General features: G+C 39.1%; 1 protein-coding gene across 25 annotated transcripts in view; it reads right to left on the bottom strand.

The window, feature by feature from the left end:
* 4932414N04Rikl (RIKEN cDNA 4932414N04 gene like) overlaps positions 1-18,134 on the bottom strand; it is a 238,794-nt gene that overhangs the window by 214,165 nt on the left and 6,495 nt on the right. For 21 of the 25 annotated variants that reach the window (XR_010065211.1, XR_010065212.1, XR_010065213.1 and 18 more), the window contains exons 3-12: positions 17,910-18,083; positions 14,482-14,588; positions 13,070-13,207; positions 11,292-11,344; positions 9,487-9,515; positions 9,323-9,404; positions 7,370-7,398; positions 7,206-7,287; positions 1,023-1,051; positions 857-929 (exon numbers count right to left, since the gene is read on the bottom strand). Coding sequence is in view for 22 of the 25 variants with exons in the window: in XM_063285257.1 (XP_063141327.1) it covers positions 857-929; positions 1,023-1,051; positions 7,206-7,287; positions 7,370-7,398; positions 9,323-9,404; positions 9,487-9,515; positions 11,292-11,344; positions 13,070-13,207; positions 14,482-14,588; positions 17,910-18,083 (796 nt within the window). In the remaining 3 variants the exon portion in view is untranslated. The remainder of the gene's footprint in view (positions 1-856; positions 930-1,022; positions 1,052-7,205; positions 7,288-7,369; positions 7,399-9,322; positions 9,405-9,486; positions 9,516-11,291; positions 11,345-13,069; positions 13,208-14,481; positions 14,589-17,909; positions 18,084-18,134) is intronic. The other 4 variants (XM_063285269.1, XM_063285270.1, XM_063285271.1 and 1 more) reach the window with 2 other exon arrangements.

Raw genomic sequence — 18,134 nt, 5'->3', positions numbered from 1 at the left:
ATTAATCATATATTATGTTATATACTGATTATAAATACGTGTTTATTATTTATATTTTATCTAAATGTATAATATATTCTATAATTATATATGCACACACACTATATACATATTAATTGGAAAAAACATGAATCACTAATAAATGGCCTACTAAATGAACTGGAAAAAACCTGAATCACTAATAAATGACCTACTGACAGGATATAAAATGGGCTTTCCTTTGTTTAACTTCGAATAGAAACCATCCTGCTATATGTCAAGGACTCCAGGCCCCAGAATCTGAGACTCTGGGTTGTGCCCCAGCATTTGATCTCAGGCTTTTAATTACTATTTTGACTCATTTTTTCTTTTTCTTTTTCTTTTTTTTTTTTTTGGAGCTGGGGACCGAACCCAGGGCCTTGCACTTGATAGGCAAGTGCTCTACCACTGAGCCAAATCCCCAACCCCCTTGACTCATTTTTTCAAAGAATAATAGATATCTATATCTATATCTATCATGACACATTATATATAGACATTATATACAATGTCCTCAATGGTACCCAGTCCCAGCATGTTGAGATGTTAGAAGAATCTGATAAGCCTGATGATTAGCCTTGGTAAGGGCCTATGAGGGACAGAGATTCCAAAGTGGGAAATGGAAGGCATTGGAACAGATTAGGAGAAAGAGCTAAGCTGGAGTTCATTTGTCGACATCTCATCGAAATTTTTTTTTTTTTATGAGAGATGGGTGTCAAAGATGACAGCTGAACTGGGCCTGTCAGATGTCACCATCCTGAGTAGAGTTAGAGTGGGAAGCCTATGAGTACATAACACTTCTTGTACTTTGCCACCAGTGAGTAAACTACAGTCTTACCTGACCTTGATGGGTGTGCCCCTGCCTCTTCTGCTGCCACATTTTGAGAGAAATCTTCCACTTGGGTGTTAGGCTGGATGGGTTTTGAAAAGGTAATTGGTAACTATTGTATAGGTCACGTGATATCTACTTAGTAACTTGAGAGAAAAATCATAAAAGTTGTTACCGTTGGGCAAGCATCTGTCTCGGCGCTCTCTAGAAAGCAACAGGAAATATGATCAATTTAAACACAAAGCAAAGGTGAGCAGCATTCATGAAGGCACGGCAAAGAGCAGAATTCTAATGCTCATATTTCCATGGTTTTACTTTGGTTTTAAATGATCAAGATCTAACAGGCACTTAGAAATGCATTGTTTGGGAGGAGGAGAGGCTGAGAAGCCATGGCAGGACAACGGAGGCTGACGTAAAGATCTCTCACCGTTATTTACAGGTTGTTATCAATGTTCTTAAGGGATGGGTGGTACCGGGCTTTGTATGTTTAAGTGGACAATTATATCTTATCAATTGGATCTAAGATTATTGTGAGGTGTGTTCTTTTATGTGAGGGTTTGAGTGTAGCAAAGTGTGCAGCGGCTGGAGACACTGGGCCGCTGTGGCCAAGTTGGGATGTGTTTCCACCAGGATATCTAGCAGATATCTTGGGACACCGTGGTGCAGGACCTAGTGAGGTAAAAGACAACTGTACCTTTTTTATTTTTATATTTTTACAACAGATGGCAAACTAATGTGATGGACAAGAATCCACTAGTAATCCTAAGAGTTGGGAGAAAGTTTTTATTTTCTAAGTAAGAGGAGGCTGGCGCCATGTTAAGTCATGTGATATCTCAAGCGTGGGAATTTAACAAAGAAACAGGGAAGTAGCCTGGGCTGGCAGGCTGTTGGTCCCAGGCTGTGTGATAAGTATTGGCAGCTCAGAGAGTTAGAGATTAAAAGCTGCTTTTTAAAGAAAGTTGTTTAGAAAGTCTTTCAGGATACTCATATTCTTTTTAACATGGGCTCCTCGGGAATTTTGGGTTGAAATCTTAGTTAGACAAGCTACTTCTTTTTTTTTTTTTTTTTTTTTTTAAAGATTTATTCATTTATTATATATAAGTACACTGTAGCTGTCTTCAGATACACCAGAAGAGGGCATCAGATCTCTTTACAGATGGTTGTGAGCCACCATGTGGTTGCTGGGAATTGAACTCATGACCTCTGGAAGAGCAGTCGGGTGCTCTTAACCTCTGAGCCATCTCTCCAGCCCGACAAGCTACTTCTTAATTACAGGTATTATTAAAAGGTGATTAAGTTTGTTTTTATAAAGAAGAGAGTAAAGAGATTACCTGAGTCAGGTGGGAATTTTCATCCACGGTTCAGAACTTAGATAGGGAAAAATTAGTCACTACCTCCAAGTAGAGAGTTGTGATAAATGTCTGTAACACCAGGCAGAGTGAATGCAGACATATATTATAGAAGTTATTAAGGTTAAAGAAAAATCTGTGGCTCCGGGTAGAGAGCTTAACAGATAGATATATTTTGGGTTAAAGCCCTGAGTTTTAAGTTGCTTATTGGTATTAGAATTGATAGAAGGTGTTTAGGCTTCTTTTAAGGAGAGTACAGAGATTACCTGAATCACGTGGGGATTTTCATCCATGGTTCGGAAATTAGGGAAAAATTAGTCACTGACTCCAAGTAGAATATTGTGATATTTACAAGTTATTAAGGTTAAGTAAAAATCTGTGGCTCCGGGTAGAGAGCTTAACAGATGGATATGTATTTAGGTTACTAAGGTTAAAGAAAAAATCTGTGGCTCCAGGTAAAGAGCTTGACAGACAGATTGAGATATTTTGGGCTAAAGTCCTGGTTTGATATGTTGCTTATTGATATTAAAATTGATGAAAGGTGTTTAGTTTGTTTTATGAATTACCCCAATAAAGGCCATATTGCTTGTTAATGCCGGCTAGCGAGGGTTTGCAGTTACTTTTGATATTTACCACAACAGGAAGCTCGAATTCTCTTAATGTGGGCTCCACGGGAATTTTGGGTTCATTTCCTGATATCATAGAGTACAAAAGCCTATCAGGCTCATTGTTTAGCTTGCTTCCTTTTTTAAAAAAATTGTTTAATCTTCATAATGGGTGTGACTTTGAGTTTTATGGTTATATTATTACTCTGGGAGAGAGTGCAAGATACAAGCTTTTCTGGTTACAGACTAAGGAACACAGTATTTTGGAGAAAGATTTTGTCTTTGTGTTTTAGGTGTTTTAGTGTGATTAGGTGCTGGAAACCTCACAGAGTCATATTGATCAGATTTGATAGATTTAGACCACCTGAAAAAATTGATTCAGGAGAATCAAACAAGATATCTTGATTCTAAACTTTTGTCTTGAGAGTTGTATTTTGCAGAATGTGCCTACTTGGATTCCTGGTCTCAAGGACTTTCAGCTGGGTCCAGTCAGGACACATCGGCTAAAGCATTTGCTTCGTTCTTCCTACCTCCTTACCCCCAAAGATATCTCAATGTCGATGTACACCTTGAAGAAGTTATGGAGGAGTCATCGCCCCAATTCCCTGGACTTTTGGGGGGCTGGAAGTGGTTATTCTAAAGTTGTTTTTATGAGGAATTTAAAATTGGTTGTAATTTAACAGGAAGGAATTAGCTATATTGAGTTGTACAGACATAATCTCATTAGGTAACTAAGCTAAAACCATAGCTTTGCTTTGATATAGAATTTATTTGTTAAAAGAGTTTAAAAGTACAAGGACCAGTCCTTCTAATGATGTCATTACAGACTTCTGAGTTGATTACACCTGTGAGTTAAGGGCCAACTAGCAAATTCACATCTCTGACTTTGTGAGAGTACTTTCAAGACAATATTAAGATATAAAGACAATAGTCTAGATTGTCTTATATAGATAGGTGGTTTTCAAAAACATCAGAAATCCACAAAATTTGAGATTTAAAGTTATTTATCTTTTGTTGAGACACATCTGCTCCTAACAGTTACCCTTTGGCAAATTTAATGAAGAATTTAAACATCTCTACCTGCAGGTGAGGCAGTACTTTGTGGCTAGGCAGCCACTGGACAAAACTGCCTGTTTCATCTGCAAACTATACTGTCCAGAAAAGGACAAATTATGCAGAATAGTTGACTGATAAACCCTGACAAGACAGGGTGATCTGCCCTTCAAAATCTGCATTTCAGTCTGTTAGTTGATTTTGCGCCAGAAGGCTGATGACTTGCGCTCACATGTTGCTAACAGGGGACTGTGCTAGTGGAAATTTGACTCTACAACCTCTCAGTTTTGGAAGCCCTGTTAGGTTTCCTATGTTTATAGATATTTGGTCATTCTCAGATTTCTGACGGGGTTGAAGAATGATTATAGTTTCATAGCCTATCAGGCTGTTTAACTCTGGAAATACATATTTTATTAGATATCAGATAGTATACAAGCTAGCCAAGATATAATATAGATTTTAAGCCTTTCTTAAGCTGGAATGGATAACTAAAATGTTCTGTTTAACTGATATAGTGTTGGACTGGGTGTTAGATATATTTTATGCTTTTAATTACAAAATGATAATAGTTGTGCTCAGCTTATATTTGAGAGAAAAGGTTTTTTTTAATTAGACAAAAAGGGTGAAATGTGGGATGATGTCACAGGTGAGGCAGGTACAAGATAGAAGGAGGCCTATCATTGGATGAGAAGGAAGGAGTTGGAGAAAAGTTTGAAGGAAGAGGAGGAGACTGGAATGAAGAGAGAGGAATAGAGGAGGAGGAGGAGAGGTGGAGAAGCCATGGCAGGACAATGGAGGCTGATGTAAAGATCTCGCTCTGTGTATTTACAGGTTGTTATCATTGTTCTTAAGGGGTAGATGGTACCGGGCTTTGTATGTTTAAGTGGGCAATTATATCCTATCAATTGGATCTAAAAAAAAAGAAAAGAAAGAAATGCATTGTTTGGCTTGGCTTATAATGTCATTCAAAACAGGATAAAGCCTTGGCATCTCCTTGGAATCAGTCTCCTGTGCTTTAGGCCACCTGCTAACCTCTACACACAAGCATATTAAACAAAGAAGAGTCTTGACTAGAAACAAGTGACCTCTAACCTACATGGTTCCTCTTTGAGACTGAAGTCACAAAAAGCGACTGAGACAGCTTGCTGTCAGCATTTAGTTTCCTGATCTAGACCCTCAAATGGTGTCTGGAGGTCTACATTCATCTTCTAAGGCATGCTCTAGGAAAGAAGAGCCACGTAGGGTAAGCCTTTTCCTGGATGAAGGCAGCTGCTCTAGTTACGTTATGTGGCTGTGACCACCAGCCTTATAGTTGTACTCCATCATTAGGGGCTGCCAAAACAGGAACTCAGGACAGGAACCTGATGGCAGGGACTGGGACAGAAGTCAGGGATGAACGCTCATTACTGACTTGCTTCTCCTGGCTTGCTCAAGGTGCTTTCTTAAACAACTCAGAACCACCTGCTCAGAAGTGGTTCACTCAGGGAGCTGGGTCCTCCCAAGTCAATGATCCATCAAGAAAATGCTCCCACAGACTTACTTAAAGGACAATCTGATGGAGACAATGCCTTAATTTATATCACCCTTCCCTTGACATTCTAGCGTGTATCAAGTTGACAAAAATCTGGGTAGCATAGCAATTATTCATGATGGCAGGGCTGTCCCTGAGCCTGAGCCAATATCTCCTGAGAAGCTATTGCCTCTACTAACAAGGATTCCCTCCAGAGCATAGTACAGGATCAGAACTGGCACAGTGTCCTTCCAGACCACACCTTGACCACAAGTCCTGAGTTATACAATCTCTTCAATTCTGACTTTATTTGTACCCAAATCTGTGCCAGGCCCCTGAAGATAAGCCTGAGATTCCAGAATTTCGGGATGTGTTCCTCTTCCCAATGTGTTTGATATCTGACTATTTCTTTGCCATTCACACTAACTGGAAACATTACTATTCCCACTGTGGTGGGTGGCTGTATGTGGCTCTTTGGGGTGACTGACGCTTTTGCTCTGAAACTATTAATAAGTAAGGGGAGCGACAGGACAGAAGCACACTAACAGAAAGTAAGACCTTAAACTTTTTCTAAGTTTGCATACAAAGTGGTGGTTTGTATCTGCACACATACACGGCATTCTGCTCTGTCTCTGTTTATAAACATCACCCTCACTCCACGGATGTACTTACTCGTGCCTCTCCTCCACCCAGCAGTACTATCTGACTTCTCACTTAGCATGCGAGTTTGGGTGACGTAGTTTAGTTCATGTATTTTGGAGCCTTGGCTACTCATGTCCCAAAGTGTGTTTTCTCCATATTTTCAATGGTGATTTATCACTTTAAATGTTGTGGTGTTGAATGTGATGTTCATAAAAATGAGTAGAGCCAGGAGAGTTAACAGAGGGCACCATTGTAAGAGTGAAGATGAAGCTGACCTACACTGAGGTATAGCTTTATGAAATACTTAGGACACAAATGTATCTATTTACAATGCAGAAGGATATTTGTTAGAATTTTTTTTCAAAAAATACGGTTTCCTGAAAAACCCAAACCTGGTCAGAAATATGAAACACTTGGATGGAATGTTAAGATTTTAGAATTCATTTAAAAATAGAAGGAGAGAAGGAAGAAAAAAGGAATGCAATATTAAGTAAATATAAATAAGAAACGTGGAAGGGTATAAACTTGCATTTGAGCACTATACGTAATAGTATGTTCTATTCTCTGTTCAGATAAATAACTAACATGACCACTGAATTTCCTAGACAATGACTGAGATCATTAATAAATGACTTGTTTTCCTATTCAAATTCAAATGTATTTTCTTCTTGTTTACGAAGAATAGGTACTATACATCTTATATGTAACAAGGCAACTTCTGGGCTCAAGAAAACAGTTGCCGGGCTTCTCAGGACTTAAGACTGCAGGAGTGTCACCTTAGCTGCACCCCAATCATGTCAATGTATTTATCAAGTTGTAGAGAAAAGTGGTTTTGTCTTTGGCTCTTACACAGCCTCCATCGCATGCTGTTTTCATTCGCTCCACTAACTCTAGCAGTTTAAACTTTGGGAAAATCTAACTGGATGTTGTAATTAACCTCGTTAAGTGCCTTCAAGGGACAGAGATCCCAAAATGGTAAATTTAAGGTTTTGAAACATGGAAAGAGAAAGTCCAAGATGAACCGTTTCATGTGTGTTTGTTGTTGCCTTTTTCTGAATTACAGATGCCAAAAATGGCACTTGTGCTGGCTGTGACACCTTACCCCATCTCTTTGTGGATGGGTAGCATTAGGGAGGGACAGCCTGGGAGGTTAATATTTCACCTACTTCCTTTCAAAGTAACTTAAACTGTGAGTTTACCTGACTTTGATGGTCTTGCCTCTGCCTTTTCTACTGCTTCACTCTGAGAAGGGTCTTTCACTTTCGTGGTAGGCAGGGTGGGCTTTGAAACAGGCAATTGTTAAGTGTTAAATATGTCATACAGTACCTACTGAGTAATTCAATGCTATTATAAAAGTCATTACCGTTGTGCAAGTGTCCTCCTCGTTGCTCTCTACAAAGCAAAGGGACACAAAATCAACTCTGCATCCTATTGGATGAATGCCGATAGTTCTTTGGGACTTCTCAAGGGTTGGCCATGAAACTGGTCACAATTAAGAACAATGACAGGATGGAAGAATGCCAATGGAAGAGTAAAAACTTCTACCCATTTTTTTCAATTAAATTTTTAAAATGTATCTTATTTGAATGGAAACTGCATTCCTGTCCCCATAGAGGTAAAAAGAGGACGTGGAATTCTCTGGAGCAGGGGTTATTAGCAACCACGTGGGTGCTGGGAACTGAACCCAGGCCTCTACAAGAGCAGCTGATGTGCCTAACCACTGAGCCACCTCTCTGGCCTTCATTTCCCCCCAATTTTTAAAAATTCATATGCAAACTGGTGATTTTCTCCCGTGGCATCTGCACATATGTGTGCCATTCCACTTTGTTCAGAAACATCACCCTGACTCCACACTACATTTGATACAATTTTGTCTACTTCTGCTTACAGAATGATTTTTTTAACACTTTATAAAAGTATACAAGTGTGATTTCTGGAAGAATTCAGACTTTGTCATTAATGTTAAACACTTGTGTTGCCCACATGTCCCAGCTCCAGCAAGTGGGTAAAGATGCCTGCTACAAAGCAAAGCCTGAAGTCCTGAGTTGGCTCCCGGGAACTAACATATCGGAAAGGGATAGTTAATCAATTATCCTATCCACTGTCCACTGATCTTCATAGATGTGCCATTGTGTGTGTGTGTGTGTGTGTGTGTGTGTGTGTGTGTGTGTACAGACAAATAAATGAACAACATGAAATTTTTAAAAACTGTAAGAGGACAGATGAGGGGACAAATGTAAGCCATTTTCACTGCCAGCTTTTTGATGGGGTGTATTTTACTCCGCTAGGTTGAAGGAACTCATTTCCGTGCCCTTGGTCACATGATCAGTTTCTTGTGTTCACTAAACTCATCAGTGAACTGAGAACAACTGAAGAGTAGCTCAGATACTGTATGCTTAGCATGTGAATGAGCCTGAAATTAACCCAGCTCCAGAAAAGAGAAAAGGAACTAGCTTGGATAGACAGTTGAAGGGAGGCCGGGAGGGAGGGGAATGTGATGAGGTGAACATAATCGTAGTATACCTAGGAAATGGTTAAAAATTCTGTCATTAAAATTGATTAAAGAAAGAAATGAAGACACAATCATAAACATGACAATGGGAAGTATATGAATTTGATTTTATGTATTATAATCAAGTATATAATGCTTTTATGATCAGATACATAGCTGATGAGATCACTGAGTTAGCTAGTAAATAACTGGAATCAGAAACAGAAGTCCTGGTATCTGGGTAGAATTAAAATCAATATTTTTTTGTCTGTTTATCAAGGCTAACCCACAATTTCTAGGTTTGAGGAAACTCTTGCCTGACCTCCCAAAGTTTGGGATCATGGGTGTAATTGTAGAACTGCATCTCAAGCATTCGCCTTTCTTTTCTACTTTATATCTTTCACATTAACATGGGAAGTGATGCTTCACTCTGGAATGGACACACATGATTGTCATTGGGCTTTGTTCTCAATTGGACTTTGTTTGTTGATCCACGTTGAGGGCAGTTTGAGACCGTGGCAAAACCTAACAAGTCTTGGGACTGACCACCTTAAATGTCAGAATTCCAACCTGGTAAATTCAATGTATTAAAATAAGGAAGGATAAAAATCAAGTCAACTCCCCCCTCTCGCAGCACTTATTACACGTGCTAATAAATATGTAACAAAAATTTTCTTCTGAAATATCAATATCTGAAATGACCATTTTGCTGCTGCTGACCACCTACACCATCTCTTTGTGGATGGGTAGCATTGGGGATGGACAGCCTGGGGCATTAACATCTCACCTACTTCTTTTTCAAAGTAACTTGAACTGTGAGTTTACCTGACTTGGATGGTCTTGCCTCTGCCTTTTCCACTGCTTCGCTCCGAGGAGAATCCTTCACTTTCACGGTAGGCAGGATGGGCTTTGAAACAGGGGATTGTTAAGGGTTAAGTACACCACACAGTACTTACTTAGTAATGCAATGCTATTATAAAAGTCATTACCCTTGTGCAAGCATCTTTTCTGGTAATCTCTAGAAAGCAAAAGGAAATATCGTCAATCCATGTGGACGGCAAAGGCGGCCAACATTCACAAGGGCTCAGCGATGAGCAGAATTCTCATGCCTGTAGTTCTAATCAAGTATTTTGATTTTGCTAACTCATTAGGATCCAATAGGCACTTAGAAACTATGCTGAAAAAAAAAAAAGCACCAACTACTGACTTGGGCCTGCAATATGACTAAAAGTGTGAAAGGGCCTCAGCACCTCTCCATTTGACATCTGTAGCCTGTGCGTTGCACAGCCTACTAACCTTGGCACATGGGCATACTAAACGCCAACCAACTGTCCTCCTGAAACCAAGTGAGGCATAATCTATGTCGTTCACCTTCAGTGCTGAACTCACAAAGAACACCTGAGCCAATTTATAATCAGCTTTTATAGTCTCCCATTCAAGGCTCCCAAATGGTGCCCAAAGCATCCTACTTATCCCACGAAACCTTTTCCCCGGGGAAAGGAGAACTTTGGATGATGAACCTATTCCCTGAGAAAGTCAGTCATCTGTTAAATGGCAAGGCTGTCCCTGGAGCAGGAACAATCATGTTCTCATGAGCAGCTTGCCCCTCAACCAACAAGGATTCCCTTCAGATCATGATGTAGAGCAGAACCAACCCAGTGTCCATCCAGACACACCTGGACCCTGACTTCTGAATTATGCAACATCTTCAGCCGGTCTCAGGTATGACATTATCCGTTTCTAAATCTGTCAAGACCCTGAAGATGAGCTTGATGTTTCTTTACGTGTTCCTCTTCCCAAAGTGTACATTGACTGAATTTTTCTCTGGTTTTCCCAGTATTGGAAATGTTAGTGTTCCTATCATAATGGGAGTCTAAGCATAGCTCTTTGAGGCTGCTGGAACTTAGCTTTGGAACTAGGAACAAGGACAGAAGAACACTAGTAGGAAATAGGAATCCACATTCTATCGGTTTCTGATATACAGTGTAATGAGGTTGGTCCCGCATTCATAAGACAGTACTCTTGTGTCTCCTTTCTCGTCATCCTCCCCCATCCCACAGAGTCCTCCTCCTGCCATCCTCACACTTGCATCCCTTTCTGTTTTCACACTGAGTGTGAGGAACACGCAGAGAATAAAGCATGCAGTTATGATTTACGAGTGTGATTTTGTTCCCAGTGAATGTGAGTAACACCAACAGTGAGCCTATGGCAGTGTGAAGATGATGGTTAATGAGAAAAAAAAACAAAAACACAATCCATGAGGAAGAGACCATGAACCCAAGTGAGTACATTTCAATGCTGATTAGAGTGCCCTCATTTTACAACATATATAAAAATATTCACTTAATGTGATTTCAAAATATTTTTCTATATAATCATATGCAAATTTCAAAAGAAAAGTAAAAACAATTTTAGATAAGATTTTTGGATTAAAAAATTTATATAATTGATTTCTTAAAAGATTCTTATCTCAAGCTGGAGAGATGATGACTCAGTGGTTAAGAACACTGACTGCTTTTCCAGAGGGCCTGAGTTCGATTCCCAGCAACCGTTACATGGTGGCTCACAACCATCTGTAATGAGATCCAATGCCCACTTCTGGTGTGTCTGAAGACGGCTACACTGTACTCATATACATACAATAAATAAACTTTTTTTAAAAAAAATGATTCTTATCTCTAGGAATTTAAAAAAAAATTAGGGGAAAACAATTCAATTTATATTTGGTTTCAAACTTTCTTCTGTCTTTTTTCCAGTTGGGAAAACAAGAGAAGTTCACTGTCAGAAGTCTTACCAGAGCATCGCTGTCTCAGCTCCTCTTCATCATAGTCGATGAGGAGCTTCCTACTGTAATGTACCCAAAGAACGACATCAATTCACTATTCCATGTTGACATGAAATCACTGGCCTATCAGTGTATTTAGGCATTATCTAGGACACTTCCAGAAGTTTTAGACATAAGCTACAAACATGTGGATTCTGTATTGTATTAAGCTTATAACTAATGAAGGAACATATAAAATATAAAGGTCATAAACCAAAAGCAAGACAACTCCATACATGACCTAAGTTGTCTCAGCGTAATGGAAAGTGTCCTGAACTCAGGAAATCCTACCTTTGTAGTCAGTAACTGCTTGTTCTTAGACATGTTGTTTCTCTTACGTTTGATGTCTTCCTCTAAAAAATGATGACTTTACTGCTTTTATACACCAGGGTAATATGACTTAATAAGATAATGTAAGTGCGGATGACAAATAGAAAAGGCACAAGATCATTTGTTTCTTATGGATAAACTGTTTAAGACTCTCAAATAACACTTCACATGCATCTCCTTGCAAGATCTGATATTCTTATGTTGACCTTACAAAAAAAAAATACTATTATTAGCTATTCTTTGTCACCTAGTTCAAAGAAAATCATCCATTTAACATTTTAAGATCTAAACAGGTCTGATTGACAACAACGAGAAGTTATTTGTATCTCAAATGTAGGGGTTACATTCAGACTACAAGTGCAAACCACTTGCATAGTAAAGGTAAGAGTCCTAAGATTCCTGAGCTGGCAAAACACTAGAATGGACTTGATGTCAGCATGAAAATGTCAAGTGATTTCCTGGGATTTCTAATGCAACAGCATGGCCATGTCCTGCCATGTCCCACCCAATGGCATCCAACATCTTGATGTCTCCAGGCCTTACAGTCTATCAAATATCGAGATCACCCAATGCCTCCAGACTCACAAGGACCTCCTGTGACCTCAGATCTCCCAATGCCACCAGGTTCCTCAAGTTCCCAATTCACTCAAGTGTCCAAGTGCTCCTCAGTTCACTCAGGTTTCTTGGTATCAACAAGCGTCCACTATTCCCCAGACCCCTGACATATTCCAGTCTCTCTAGGGCGCCCAGGGACTCCAAATGCCCCATTGGTCCTATCTCGCTAGAAGTAGAAGATGAGGGCAAACTATGTGGCAAAAGTAACAGCAGGAGTTAGAAGGACATTTCCAAATAATAATGCTCAACTACAGAGACCACATGGGCCTGGCAGAAATGATTAGCATGCTTTGAAAGCTGGGTGCCCATGGGGTTCTGGGACTAGGAGTACTTGTGCATTTCACTGAATGTGTCTACTGAAGATTGTGTGCATTTCCTTCAGATGGTGTTGCCCGTAACCCCACGTGGCTCAACCCTGGCTTTCTTTCGGTGAGTATCATTACATACTCTCAAACTGGAGTTTTACAAACTTCCTTCACCTACAGAGTTTAGAAAGTCCTAGCCAAAGAGATGGTAATATAATCCTTGGATAAAATACTTTCCTAATTCATATGAAGTCCCAGGTTAAATTGTCAGCATCCACCCCAACTCTCCTACACATACACAGCCAAAATAAAAATCCTGAGACGAAGAATCCTGCATCCATTGCTACTTCTAATTCATCTACAGCTTTGGTTAGTTTCTGGATGATGGGGCAGACGATGTCACTGCCATTGTCCTAAACTGAATGCATAAGATATGGTGTCCATAAATACATTCCATCTCCATTTCGTGTTAATTAACAAGTAAATGGGAAGACTTACACTCTGCTTTTACTCTCAACAGCATAACGCTTAGCTGTCCATCCAAAAACATCTTGCTTAAAGGTGTCGATATCTCTTTGAAGCAACAGCTTGATGATAAGTTCTGACCCACATCTTACAGCATACATAAGGCTGCTTCTAAAAGAGAAGAGACAGAGCCTTACTGTCAGCTACTTTAGTAAGATCGTTAAACCTCTCGCTACATATATTTTACCAGTATTGCCTATGTATATAAAATTGACCATTTACTAATAGACATAAAACATATTGGGAGCTCAAATATTCCTTCTGGAAAGCATCTCCAAGACTAATAGGAGAAAATAAACAGAAAAGCCGTTCTCCCACTTAGGAATCACGTAGTAGAATTTGTCATTCAATGTCCTTTCAGAAATACCTTTAATAAATAGATACTTTATTTATTAAAGTAGGTGAGTAGTTAATCAAAGAATTAGTCATTTCTTCCTTAGTCTGACAGATTATAATCCATAATCAAAAGGAGATCAAAAGAAAAAAGCTTATTTTCATGATTAACATAATTACAAAATTAATCATTTTTAATAAAAATAATAGTAATGATGTTTGTAGGAGATGATCATGTACTGGAACTAAATAGGGCATGATATATAATATGTACTGGCACAACTCTTTGAATCAGGAAATAAATCTAGCACTGTGCAAAGCTTCTGAGGTTGTACAATCAGCAAGTGTTAAAGCTAGATTTGAGCTCGCTCTTGTATGAATATTGAGGCTTCTTCTTATCGCCCAGCTATGATGTTTACTCATCCAAACTTCTTCAATAAATGTAGCTTCCCGTTCTTTTGACCATGCTAAATGATATTGTTTCAAAATAAAGAGGGAAAAGTGAAAAAAAGGTAGAGTACCATGAGGTAATAAAAATTAATAGTCACTGAGGGATAACCCAATAATAGTTTGCAAAGAAACTTAATTCAAACAACCATCCAGCAGATTTTCATTTTTAAGGAAGCAACATATATGAAGCAAAGCTGACAAATACTGTAAAGACATTAAAAGTCACACTGAGACTCAAACATTTAGATTAAGGTCTTGAAAACAAATAAAAGATGGAACCCACTTATCTAAATAAGCTACCTGACAGATAAGTGGAAATAAAATCAATCACGTATCATCAGGAAATATAGACTCTACTGAATGTTATCTTTCTGTTGTTCATGCTGATTAAGTATTTTTGCACCAAACTGATGGTCTAGGTTAATGTTATTTCAGTAAGTAAAAGGTGACTTCTTCCTATTAATTTAACATCATGTCTTGGGTGATAGTTTACGTCATCCAACTCACTAACTTTATTGACGTACAAGGATGTTTTGGGTTTTTTTGTTTGTTTGTTTGTTTTTTTGGTTTTTTTTTTTTTTTTTTTTTTTTTTTGGTTTTACCTTCCCAGGAAGTCACATGTCTTTGCGTTTGCTCCGTTGTGGATTAAGAATTCTGCCATCTTCTCCTTGTTTTGTTTCAGAGCAAGCAAAAGCGGTGTGATCTTGTTCTATCCAAAGAAAATCAGTCATGAACTTGAAAATTAATAAATCCTTGGGCACAGAATCATAAACGCTGACGTGAAATGATTGGCGGTTCCTTCCACAGTTCACTGACACCCAGGTATGCCCCTCCTTTTCCATGAAATCCCCGCACCCAGAGTGATCACATAGATTCACCCCCAAATCCACAGCAAACCCTTCTGCCACAGGCTTTTCTTCTGCCAAAAACATGCATCATGGTATTTTGTGGTCATGTGACAGCTGCCATCTAAGCAGATGCTTCTTGATTCTGTGTCTTTTATGTCAACAATCCATAACAAAAGCTACAAACACCAAAACTGGCAAAGGAGCTAAATTCCTCTGTCTAGATTGTATTTCTATCTAAATTATGAAGAAAAGATCTTTTTTTCTAGGTGTCCCATGGGCCAATAAAAAGATTGCATTACCACCTGTCTGAGAACGTGACAAAACTGAAGTACGGGTCCTCATCAGAAAAATTTCTCTTATTTTGCATAATTTCTATGTTCTTTGAATTGCTTTTATGCCAGATATTAGCATTTAAAGACAGTATTGAGAGCTTTGAGAGGGAGCAGAGGCTTCCTGCAGTCACAGAGGAAACTTGTTAATTCCCTTTTATGTGTGGGGCCAGAGCCTGGGACACCAACACCAGAGTCCCGTTCCGTCAGTCACTTAGAAAAGTGAGCTCTCACTTAAATGAACAGGCTTCAGAAGAACTTTGATTATTCCTATTATAAAACAAGATTCTTATTTAACTGTCAGAGAGTTCAAGATGAAATTTCATTCTCAATTGTAATAATCTCAGGCCCTAGGTGTGTGGTGACGCGTACTTTAAGTGCCAGCGCTTGGGAAGCAGAGCCTAACGATCTCTGTGAGATCAAGGTCAGCCTGATCTATATATCGAGTTCCAAGACAGCTGGAACTATATATTAGACTTAGTCACAGAGTGATGATAATGGTAATGATGGTGATGGTGATGGTGATGGTGATGGTGATGATCTCATAGCTATGAAGCACAACTACTTTGGGGGTTTATTGCAGTTAGCTTTTGTTTTTATAAGACAGAATTTCACTGTGTAGCCCAGGCTAGCATCTCAGGCTCATGGTTCTCCTCATTAGTCCCCTAAGTGTTAAGACTCCAGGATCTATGACACCATGCCTTCTGCCTATGCTATTTTAATCTATTTTTATTCTGGTTTCATTTTAATTACTATGTTAAGCTGTTTTTAAGCAAACCATAAGAAAAGCCAGGAGTGAAAAGGCAACAGTTTTATCAATAATAAGTCTAACAGTTATCGATAGATATTACTTTTATGATAAAGAAGCTTAGTGGTCACTTCATCTGTACAAAAAGGTGCAGTTTCGTTTGCAATTGTCATAACCTCTTCGAGTTAATTACAATTAACCTAATAGTACATGCAGGCATTTCAATATGAATATATCTTTGAGACAGAGATAAAGAAAAGGTTTTAAAATGGCAACTTTAAATGCTTAAAGTTCAATCTCATTGCCAAGGGAATAAGAGGAGAAAAGGACCATATGTCCTTATAAATTGTTTTAAAAGTTTAAAATCTTTATCACAAGACACCATTAAGCAATTGTTGTTGCAAACACACACTTAGGCTAAGCAGATGGCGTCTGGTAATGTGAAGGGGTTTGTAGCAAACTGGAGCACTTGTGGGCCTCAGACAATAGGGACACCTACCTGGCAGGCATCAGACAATAAAATGAGCTCAAAGCTTTCTAGACTTGATCATTTAAGAGCAGCTTGAAGGCCACATTTCTTTAAGAAGCGCCTTGGGCTGGGTGTGGTTGTACATACCTACAGTCTCAGCACTCTGTGGGCAGAGGCAGGAGGAATGAGTTCAAGCCTAACCTAATCTACAAAGTATGTGCGGGACAGCCAGAGATTTTTACAGAGAAACTGTGTCTCAAAACAAAACAAAACAAAACAAAACAAAGCAAAACAAAACAGAATGTCCAAGAGATAGAGAAATGGCTCAGTGGTTTAGAGTACTGTCTGCTCTTTTAAAGGACCTGTGTCCCAGTCCCAGCACCCACAAGGTATCTCACAGCCATCTATAATTTATTTCAGGGAAATCTGACACCCTCTGTTGGCCTGTGTGGGTACTGCATGCATGTTTTACACTTAACATACACGCAGGCAAAATACCCACCCACAATTTTCTTTTTTAAAAAGGGGTGCAGGGGAATAAAACTCTCCTGTAGTTTAACTGTGGATTCATCCCCTGGAGGTCACTATTTATATCTGTGGACTCCACTGAGTTCTTAGTCCTTAAAAATAAATCTTTATTGTGGGTACAATTTACATTTTGTGTGGAAAAGAAAAGTAAAATTATTTTCTAGGACCTGAAGAACCTGAAGGAAACATGTTTAAATATTTGTGCCGATTCAGACATTGCAGGCGAAGTCTAGACACTTGTGTGTTTTGAAGACCCTCACCTGATCATTGTGCTGTGTGTTTAAAAACTCTCCCAAATCCCATCAAAGCATCGTAGATTTGAGAGCAGACGTTAGGCTCTTACCCATGTGGCAATTTCTATCGGACAAGGGTCATTTCATGGTGAATCACTTATCTTTCCCTTTTCTGTTTTCTGTGTAATTGTCACTGATTCAATGACAGTCTGATTTCTTCAGAGTACTACTAAAATTCACCACCTCTAAGCATGCTTACCAACTAGCAATATTCTCTGATTAGGAATTATTATCACCAAGCTGCAGAGCACAGAATAAGTATTCATAAAGTGAGTCATTTTTCAAAAAAAAAAAAATCTCAAGACCTCTTCATGCTTTCCCTCAATTATCTAATTCCCAATTTTGCACGAGTATCTCTCACCCACTTCCCCTTCTATCTCTCCTCCTTGGCTTTATCACTCACAGCGCCATCACAAGGCAGAACTTGTCCGAGCATCCAAGATGTCCGGTTATCATAAAACGTTTTCTTCTCTTTTAAGGTAAGTTTGCTGTCAAACACAAATGTTTGCTTTGGTTGTCATTTTAAGCTAGTCAAGAAAAACAGCTTTCGTAAGCCTCGAAAACAGGCAAATCGGGGCTTTTGCAAATTCATTGTTTTGACAAACATTTGTCAGAAACGCACTGAGAAAGCTGCACAGTGTAATGCTTCTTGCAGAGTACCGCTATTTAAAGTGGCATCTTCGACGATTGAGTTATTTCAAAACATTGTCACCCGAGGACTAGAGCTTTGCAAACACAGAAAATTGACTCCCTGTACACATGGCTATTAAATGTGTGTTTCCGATAGGTTAGAGTTAAAGCTGGGCGGCACACACCTCGTTTATCGCTTCGATGTTGGCCTTGTATTCAAGCAGCTTAGTGGCTGTTTCGATGTCCCCGTTGTAGACAGCGTAGTGCAGGGCAGTATTGTCACTGCAGTCCATAATGTTTGGGTCAGCGCCATGCTTCAAGAGAATATTGAGGCATTCCGTTTGTCTGCACTGGGAGGCCTGTGGGTGTGATATCAACACACAGATTGCTAAACAACTCAAGATCGGCCT

Source organism: Rattus norvegicus, chromosome 3, assembly GCF_036323735.1.
Source record: "Rattus norvegicus strain BN/NHsdMcwi chromosome 3, GRCr8, whole genome shotgun sequence".
In the NCBI taxonomy this organism is placed as follows: Eukaryota; Metazoa; Chordata; class Mammalia; order Rodentia; family Muridae; genus Rattus; species Rattus norvegicus.
Note: the sequence above shows the minus strand (reverse complement) of the source record. Positions and strands in the feature narration are given on the sequence as shown.